This window comes from Triticum aestivum, chromosome 6D (genome assembly GCF_018294505.1).
Source record: "Triticum aestivum cultivar Chinese Spring chromosome 6D, IWGSC CS RefSeq v2.1, whole genome shotgun sequence".
In the NCBI taxonomy this organism is placed as follows: domain Eukaryota; kingdom Viridiplantae; phylum Streptophyta; class Magnoliopsida; order Poales; family Poaceae; genus Triticum; species Triticum aestivum.
Genome location: NC_057811.1, coordinates 105,567,104 through 105,577,236, shown reverse-complemented (window position 1 = coordinate 105,577,236; position 10,133 = coordinate 105,567,104). Strand labels below are relative to the sequence as shown.

Genomic DNA, 10,133 nt, shown 5'->3' with positions numbered 1-10,133 from the left:
TGCGTGGCCAAATAGAAGAACAAGGTGAAGCAATAACAACTATGTATCTGTCCAAACTCTTCATTGATGAACTATACGAGATTAACGAGTAGTAAATTTGATCACTACAGTGAAATAGGCAGACATGTATACTTAACCACCATCTAGAAAAACAAACTATATTAACTACAGATAATTGAAACTACGCATTAAGGAAACAATAACACAATAATACGAACTATAAACTACAAACTGAAGCAAGACAAACAGGATCGTGTATACTTAATATTGTGGCAAATTACAAACAAATCGGAGATAAATTGCCTGACCTGAAGATATCGTCTCCGTCGAGCATGAACACATCTGTAACCTTCCCATCCTCTGCAGAGATGACGGCCACCGGCCCAAGTCGACGTCTCTCCCCTTCCACCCACATATCCCCAATCTCCCTCCACTTCCCGCTCCACAGTCCGAGCGCCATGGCGTCCCGGCAGTAGAGGTCATTCGGCACCACTCCCCCCACTGTGGTATACCTGTCGTACCCGCCCATCACCCAGAATTCATCCTCTCCCACACCCCCTGCCCCGTGCGCCACGAATCCCACGCACCCGGCCCTCTCCCGGGGCATCGCCGTGGCCATGTGCCAGGTACGCGTGGCGGCGTCGTACCACTCGGTGCTGCTTGTGCGGCTGCCAGAGGAGGGGAGCGTCGGGTGCCTGGACCCGCCGCCGGCGACGACGACCCCGCCGCCGGGCGCGGGAGCGCAGGCGAAGCTCCCGCGAGGGATGTGCATGTCCGGGAGACGCTCCCAGCGGTGACGAGAGAGGGCGAGGTCGAGTCGGTAGGCGGCGGCGGAGGGTAGGGGGTGGCCAAGGGGATAACTCCGGGCGTCGAAGTGAGAACCGCCGAGGACGTAGAGGTGGCTCCCGACAGCGATTGCGGCGAAATTGGCGAGGCCGTATAGCTGCGGCGAGCAGGGGATCGGCGGAAGGGGCCACCAGGCGGTGGGGGCAGCGGGGTCGAGCAGGATGGGGGAGGCGAGGGATGGGTCGGTGGGGAAAAGGCATACGAGGTGGCGGGAAGGCAGGCGGAGGCTGCGGCGGAGCGGGAGAAGCGTCGCGGCGGAGAGGAGGAGCCGCCACGCGCGGGAGGTGGCGCGGAGGCGGGACTGGTCGGGGAACGTGAGCAGGCAGAGGATGACGGCCGCGACGTCGTCCGGGAGCCCCGGGATCAGAGACCCCTCCGCGCCTGGCCGCAGGATTAGGGATCCGGCGAGCCGGCGGCTAGGGGACGACGGCGAGGCCATTCCATCCACCACCTCGTCAAAGCTCACAAGTCATGACCGGTGAAAAGGGAGAAGGCTATTTGAGTCTTTGTGCGTCCGTTGAAGGCCTACCACAGAATTGGGTGGATTTATTTTTTTATTTATTTTTTATTTCGAGTCAAGAGGGCTGGAGAAACCAAAAGCCAATCAACGGCTTCCCTTAATTAATCGATACTCCCTCCGTCGCAATGAATAAAGCGTGCACAAATTTTAAAATTTAACTTTGATCATAAATTAGACCAATTAAATGTGGATTATATGTCGATAAAAATTATACCGTTGAATTCGTATTGAAAAGAAGTTTTCAATGGTCTAGTTTTAAGTCATCAAAATATACACTATTGATCTAACTTACGGTCAAAGTTGAATTTTAAGAAGTGTGCGCGCCTTATTCATTTGAACGGAGAAAGTATATCAACTTCTGACATCTCAAAAGAGATAATAGATCTCACAACACCAATCGCATAAAGCTGGATCGAACATCGTGATGTAAGGGAGAGACCAGAGAGATCTCATTTCAACACGTCATCATCGCTACCATCTCATCGATTTCGTCAGGGAAACAACTATAACGAAAACAAAGGACCTACAAGAACTAAGAAAACTGAAAAGGGACGATTCCCCACTCCACTGACCTCGAAGAGGTCATCGAATGGGGAGATGAGGGGGCCGAGGCGGAGACGTGGAGGAGACACGCCTTTAGGGCTGGACGAAAAGCTCGAAGCTCGCGAGCATAATGAGCTCTTGATAGTTCGGCTCGTTTCAACTTGTGCTCATTAGTTAATGAACCAAGCCGGAAAATGTTTTTTGCTCGTTAAGATTATCGAGCTCAACGAGCGAGCAAACGAGTTTCACGAGCTAACTCGTTTAGCTCGCTAATTTTAAAAGGTTTAACATGAGACCACTAGTTCAAATTAGCCCACTAACAAAAGGAGTTGCTAGTTAGCCCATCTTAGGGGCCTAGCACCCCAGTCCACTTCGGTACTTCTTCCTGACCTAGAAGCTAGCCGTCAGGAGACCCTAGAGTCAACCAGGAGCCAGCCGCTAGGACCCAAACATCCTTGTTAATTTTATGTCGTTCTGAATTTTTTATGGGGTCCTTTTTTATGGTTTTTGTTACCTTAACGTCCTTATTTAATTTATTTTATTGTGAATTTGTTATGGGATCATGGGATTCTTCTGTGTTGTTTATTACCTTAACGAGCACTCATGAAACTCGCGAGCATAACAAGCCCATAATGAAGCGAGCTGAACAGAGGTTTTAGCTCATTAATATTAACGAGCTTAACGATGATGAGCTTAATTATAACAAGCCGAACGAGGTGAGCAGCTCGTTAATACAGCTCTACACGCCTTTGTATTGTTGCCACTAAGGATAAAACGACAGGGTTTAATCTTATTGCTAGATTTCTTCTTGTCTACATTATGTCATCTTGCTTATTGCGTTACTTTGTTTCTTGTAAACTTAATACTTTGAGATGCATGCTGGATAGCGGTCTTGGGGTAGAGTAATAGTACTATATGCGGTTGGATTAACACTCTAATTCTCACGAACGTAATGCCTCTAGTAAATTATGCCATGAATGATCATGGTTATAAATTACCACTATTATGCCAGTTACCCAACAGTAATTTGTCCATGCCACTACCTGCTTTTGAGACAGATGTCACTAGTGAACCTATGGCTCCCGGGTCCATTCTCCATTAATACAAAGCTCTCATAATTTTGCTCTTTTTATTTTCCTTTACTTTTTGTCGTTTACTATTATCATTATCTATTTGCTTTTATTGGCAAGACAAGGGGACTGACAACCCCCTTGCCAAGTTGGGTGCAAGCATTTTGTTTTGTGTTTGTGTGCGGGTGTTGTTTACATTGTTAGCTTGTAGACTCCTACTAGTTCGATAAATTTTGGTTCTTAACTGAGGGAAATGTTTTCTGCTGTTGTGACACATCACCTTTCTTCTTTAGGGAATCCAACAACTCCAATGGGAGTAGCAGAACGCTAGAGAACCGAGAGAGGGAAAGGGGCTCCGAAGTTTCTTGCTTTGTTCTTTGGGCACTGGAGCTTGAGGATAATGGAAGCAGGAGCAAGATGGAAAGCGTGGAGATTGATTTATTTTACAGTGCGCCTTTTATAAGCCAGAAAAAACGTTGAAGGGGCGGACTATGTGGTAGTAAATTTCACAAGTACCCAATGTGGTATGTGTTACATGTGCACGTGAATCGAGGGTTTTTGCTAGTAATGACGCCAAAAATCTGGGCCCGGTCTCTTTATTTACAAGACGTGCCAATAGCAATGGCCTCGAGCTGCACTAACACGATATAATGATTACTCAAGGCATCTTTCGGCTCTGCAGTGCATGGTAGCACTTCAGGTTTGGTCGAAGTTGTCAGAACACGGCCAAACCAGTGCCCCCATCCCGACACAAGAAGACTTCGTCATTAAGATAACTAGGCATTGAAAGGGTCTTCGGATCTGACGAAAAGAAAAAAAACCTAGGAAGCTCAGTTGGGGCTCCTCGGACAATTTTGGTCGCTTTGGAGACAAACACCCAAAGAAGATGACTGAACCAATTTACAAGGCCAAAGACCTAAGATGAACGACAGTCGTATGAGGATAGTCCTCGGCTTGAAGACCGGGTCAGGGGCTAATGATGGTATCCTGAATAGGGGGGCGTTAACCACGTCGGCTCCGAGACATGGGTTGGGTCGAGGACCCCCAGATGACCAACCAGTGGGCAAAATTCGTCAGGCCCCATGGAGGAATCAAGATGAAATCTTCCGAAGACTTGGAACATACTCCAAGGCATGAATGCAATCTTCGACATGTTTATCTTCGGATGTAACCGACCTATGTGCAAGATGAAATCTTCCGAAGACTTGACACATACTTCAAGGCATGAATGCAATCTTTGGCGCGTTTATCTTCGGGTGTAACCAGCCTATGTGTAACCCTAGGTACTCCAGTGTCTATATAAACCGAGGGGTGTAGTCCGTAGAGAAAAAGCAACCCATTTATACACGATCTTAAAGTGGATCAACCTATATTCTGTACCCCATCCACAATCAATACAAACAAAGTAGGTCGTAGGGTTTTACATCTTCGAGAGGGCCTGAATCTGGGTACCCCTTGTGCCCTGTTACCATCGTCCTAAGGCTACCAGCTCGCGACCCCCTACCCGAGATCAGTCGGATTCGACTCCGTCACCGCGAAAGGGAAGCCGCAAAAACCAACAGGAGACCTCTGATAATTGGATGTAGTTGAAGAATCAAAAACCGCAAAAACCTCTCGAACCTTCCAGGAGAAGGTGTTGTCACGGCAATCCCTGATGTAGTTGCACAATTCAACCCGAGATCGGCAGTGATCTCGATGGCCAACAATGGCACTTGGGAAGGCAGCACAAGAGTTAAAGCATTATAACCATAACAATACAAGTCATGATATGGGTAATACATGGGGTACAAATTAAAATAGAATTGTGTATATATGGAATCTCAAAGCTACTTACATAATAAGATCATGAATTCTCTATTTTTTAAATGTATTTTATTTTCAGGAAAATAGCAAATTGTCTGAGCATTGTATTGACTTTTTTTTGTTTCGGACCACTTCACTGGATTAACATAGAAGCCACTAACTTACATATGTATCCATCATGGAATTAACAAATGCACACCAACAATAACTAAGAAATGCAGTTTCGACTGTTCAGTTTGAGAATTGTAGGTGGCTTAAGGTGCCAACTTATTTGTCAATGTAGTCGTACTATGCTAGATTGATTACTGATTACACATGGTGAACTTGTGAATGTGCATCCGCCCTTCGCTCTATGTGTAACTCTTGGTTCCCCGGTGTCTATATAAACCGAGAGTGTAGTTCGTAGAGAAAAACCAACTCATTTATACACAATCTCGAGGTAGATCAACCTACATTCTGTACCCCATCCACAATCAATACAACAAAGGTTTTACATCTTCGAGAGGGACTAAATTTGGGTAAACATTGCGGCCCTCTTGTGCCCTGTTACCATCGTGGCAAGACTACCAGCTCGGGACCCCCTACCCGAAATCTGTCGGATTCGACTCCATCACCGCGGAAGGGAAGCCGCAAAAACCAACGGGAAGATTTCTCAAACCTTCCAGGAGAAGGGGCTTTCACAGTAATCCCCAATGTAGTTGCACAATTCAGCCCCGATGAGATCGGCGGTGATCTCGATGGTTGACAGCGGCACCTGGGAAGGCACCACAAGAGTTAAAGTGTTATAACCATAATAATACAAGTCATGAATTGGGTAATACACGGGGTACAAATTAAAAATAAATTATGTATAGATGGAATCTCAAAGCTACTTACATAATAAGCTCATGAATTATCTATTTTTCAGATGGATTTTATTTTCAATAAATAAATAAATTGTATGAGCATTGTATTGACTTTTTCGTTTCGAACCATTTCAATGTATTATAATACATGGAAGCCGCCAAGTTACATATGCATCCATCATGGAATTAACAAATGCACACCAACAGTAACTGAGAAATGCAGTTTCGATTGTTCAGTTTGAGAATCGTAGGTGGCTTAAGGTGCCAACTTATTTGTCAGTATAGTCCTACTATGCTACTAGATTAATTACTGATTACACATGGTGAACTCGTGAATGTGCATCCGTGTCAGGACCCCGATTCTAAGTCACACCGATCTAGCCTGTAACACCTCATATCACATTGCGGCCTCACGCACGGTACTCCCACGGGTGTCGCCTTACCATGGCCCGGGACCGTTTGCGCCTTTTGGCTCACGTATATGACAATGTCGCTAGCATCCATATGACAGAGAATCCGGGCCGACATGGCTAGTCATGAACCCAAAGCGGCACTAACGTATGGGGACAGGCATACATGAATCAACATCGAACGTGTCGGTCAGCAGCGTGTGAATCCGGGCTGTAGCACTGGGCTAACAGGACTCCGGGAACCCGGGCTGTAGCAGGCTAGGCAGGACTCCGGATGTCACCGCGTGACATTTCCCCGAAGGGACAGACACAGGAACGATATGAAACACATGCCGGCCAGTCAAGTGTCCAGAGCAGTAGTGCTGGGCTAGCAGGACTCCGGTGAACCGGGCTGTAGCGGACTACTATGGCTCAAGGAGGCACTAGACTACATTTCCCCATAAGAGAGGCTGCCAAGGATAAACAACTAGATTGTCGGATCCCACACATACCAAGCATTTCAATCATACACACAATATGCTCGATATGTGTAAATACAACATGGCATCACAACAAAACTCTACAACTCCAAGTACTTTATTTAAAGGGCTCCAGAGAGCCTTACATAACATGTTCATACAGATAGGGGTCACATGACCCGACACTCAACTCATACAATCATACAAACACATGCGGAAGCAACTTGTCTGGGTACAGACACTAGAAAGAAAGAAGGCTTGACGAAGCCTGTCTATCTACGTAGGCCCTTCGCAAGCCTAGATCACCACCTTGGTGGCAAGTCACTCGTCGTCGTCGAGTTCTACATAGAACCATCGGAAGGGGCGGTGTTGTTGTCTGAAAATAGTAATTGAAGCAACATGAGTACAAAGGTACTCAGCAAGTCTTACAACAGATCCTACTATACATGCTCATTCTCAAGAAGGTAGTGGAGTTATTGCAGCAAGCCAGCTTTGACTCTTGGCTAAGCTATCTTACGAGACACCACTTGTAAAATAGTTTTCGCACACGAGTCCACTAATCACCATTTCAATACTCCACCGTGGATCCTCCCTCGTCATCCCACGAGAGAGCCATCCGCGGTACTCACACTTATCTTGAGGCTTTTAGTAGTATCCATTTACTTTTCTATGAACTGCATAAGCGACCAAGTAGTCCTTTACCGCGGACGCGGCTATTCGAATAGTTTTATACCCTGCAGGGGTGTACTCCGTCACACACGCTCTCACCACTTACCGTCGCTACACGACATGTACTCGGCAACCTTCAAGCGGAAGCCCAACGTGGGTGTCGGCCACAGCCTACCTAAACACTCAAGTCTCTAGTCCAGGTTTATCGCCTATTCAGGTTCCATCCGCAGGGAGTCCGGCCGAGGTTTCCACATACGGCCCCAAACGATGTGTGCAGGGTTCCCGGACACCAAACGGGCGACTCGGTACACCGTGCCACGAGCCTACCGCATCACAGCCCACCCCTTGGTCAGCGTTGTCCACGGCCTCCAGCTTACTACAAACACCAGAAACTACGTGCAACTCCTGGACACAGGACAAGGGTGATTAAGAAGCCGAGGGGGTCCATTGGTTTCGGGCCCAATGTGTGGTAGTAGCTGAATCTTAAATCACGCATACAGATCTCAGTTCTTAGGGATGGTCTCAATGAAACAACCCACCATGTACTCCTACATGGCCTCCCATCGATACCTTTACCAAATCGTATTCAACACCTCACTCTCATTACCGACACACGCTTTCACTCTAGTTCATCACCCTGATGAGCCAGACCTGACACGACTCTAAGCGTAGCAAGCATAGCATTGTAGGAACACAACATGGCTCAATCAACTCCTACACATGCTAGTGGGTTTCATCTAGTTACTGTGGCAATGACAGGTCATGCAAAGGAAAGTGGGTTCAACTACCGCAACACACAGCAGTTTGAATCGCGTTGTCTTAATGCAGTAAATGAGAGCAGAAGCGAGAAGATGGGATTGTATCGAAATGATCAATGGGTTGTTTGCCTGACGGAGTGGTGGTGGAATGCTGCCCTTCAGTTGGATACTCGTGAATATCCTCGGAGGCAGAACCTACCACGATGAACACATCGAAGCACAATCAACACCAAGCAAAGTGCAACAATATGATGCATGCATGAGACATGGCAAAATGGATGTATTGGGCTAATGCAACTAAGACTAGATGGGTTTGGACTATTTTGAATCAAAGATTCAAATTCCAAGTTCATAAATGGCCCATGTTAGTTCTATATCTTGTTCTGCATTAAACAGTAGGTTAATTTGCTTAAACATGCATGAAACTAGTACAGATGGATAGAATGGATTTTTCTGATCATTTTTCATATATAAATCTTTTCATTCTGAGCTATAGATTATTTTCTATGATTTTTTGAAGTTTGTGATATTTTCTGGAATTTCCTGTATAAGAATAATTCCAGTAATTAAATTACTTATTGCGTCAGCAGTGTGTCATGATGACGTCAGCAAGTCAACTGGGCGGTCCAGGTCAAACCTGAACGGTGGGACCCGTCTGTCAGTGTCACAGGGCTAATCCTATTTTAGTTAATCTAAACTAGGAAATTAACAGGGGCTGGCCCCACATGTCAACGACCCAGGGGAGTCAAACCCCTCGTCAACGGGCCTAACACGCCGGCAGTTAGCCGCCGGCGAGGTCAGCGGCGCTCCTGTGCCTTGGGTTTGCTCTACGGGGCACCGTTGGGCTCCACGGGTAGCTGACGCAACGACGCGTCCGTTGGTGGCCGTGGTTGGGCCTGGGGTGGCCGGAGTCGACGGCGGCGAGCTCTTTTGCGGCCGCCGGAGTTCGGGTGCCGACGAAAACGACGACACGGTGCACAGGAGGATCAATGGTTAGTCTCTACGGGTGCTGCAAGTGCTCACGAAGATGACAGACATATGCACTGGACCATTTGGTCACCGGAGCCTCGTCGGCGACGAGCTCGTGCGGCGGCGTGTGCGGTGTTGCTGGTTACGGTCGAAGCAAAGGGCGGCAGCAAGAATGAGAGAATGGGGAAGGGGCAGAAGCTCACGGCAGAGGCGATGAGCTAGGTGGCGCTGTCGGGGACGAACTGCTGCGGTGGAGACGGCGAAGGGGATCTCCGGCGGTGGGCAGTGAAGGCGAGGTCGAAGCAATGGCTTCGGGGCTCGACTTGCTCGAAGGAGAAGGCGACGGCGGAGCTGCTGGACACGGTCAGGTGACGCGGAGACGGCGGTGGCTACGGCTACGCCGGCGAGGTGGCAGCGGCTGCGTCGGCCATGGTGGAGGAAGGCGAGGGAGAGGTGCAGGGGACGAATGTAGGTGTCCAGGGGCTCAGGGGCGCGACGTGGAGGTCGTCCAGCTCGTCCACGGGCGAGGCGGCAAGCAGGTGGCGCCATGGCGAGCTCGCGCACGCCGGCGTCACCTCTCTGCCTGCTCTGGCGGGAGCAAGCAGCTGACTGGCCATGGGCCAGCACAGTGCTGGGCTGCCAGGTGGGCTGCCAGGTAAGTTTCCCTCTCTGCTTTCTGTTTTTCTTTTTATTTGTTTCTGTTCTGTGTTTTGAAATAGTAGAAATACTATTCCATTTAGGAAAAACCTGAAAATATTCAGAGGCACATTTGAAAATATTCTCAACAGCCTAAAAATACCTTCAAGATTATTTGGGCATTTTAAAATATTTATAGGATTTAAATTGCCCAAATGCAAATACTCATGGCTTGGTGCAAAATCCAGAATAGCCTCCAAAAATATGAAACCATTTTTGGCAGAGGGTTTAGCCAGGACCAAAGATGGTGAACATTTATGGAGGGCATTTCAGGTTCATTGAAAAGGATTTTAGTAAACCCTAGTTGTGTTCAGGGGGGTGCTGGGGGTTTCTGTCATCCCCATTTCAAGTTTCTGTGAAAAGTAGACATGATGCAACACTCTAATGCATGAACTAGCTAGGATGTGACAACTCACCCCCACTCAAAAGAATCTCGTCCCGAGATTTAGGATCCGTTGGGAAGAAGGTGGGGTACTCAAGTCGAAGACGATCCTCCCTTTCCCAAGTAGCTTCTTTCTCGGAATGGTGTGACCATTGAACCTTGAG

At 47.7% G+C, this 10,133-nt stretch overlaps 1 protein-coding gene across 1 annotated transcript in view; it reads right to left on the bottom strand.

Moving 5' to 3' along the window:
• LOC123143883 (F-box/kelch-repeat protein OR23) overlaps window positions 1–1,351 on the bottom strand; it is an 11,229-nt gene extending 9,878 nt beyond the window's left edge. The window contains exon 1 of the mRNA XM_044562880.1: window positions 309–1,351. Coding sequence (XP_044418815.1) covers window positions 309–1,285 — 977 coding nt within the window. The 5' untranslated portion in view covers window positions 1,286–1,351. The remainder of the gene's footprint in view (window positions 1–308) is intronic.
• Window positions 1,352–10,133: the final 8,782 nt, after the last annotated feature.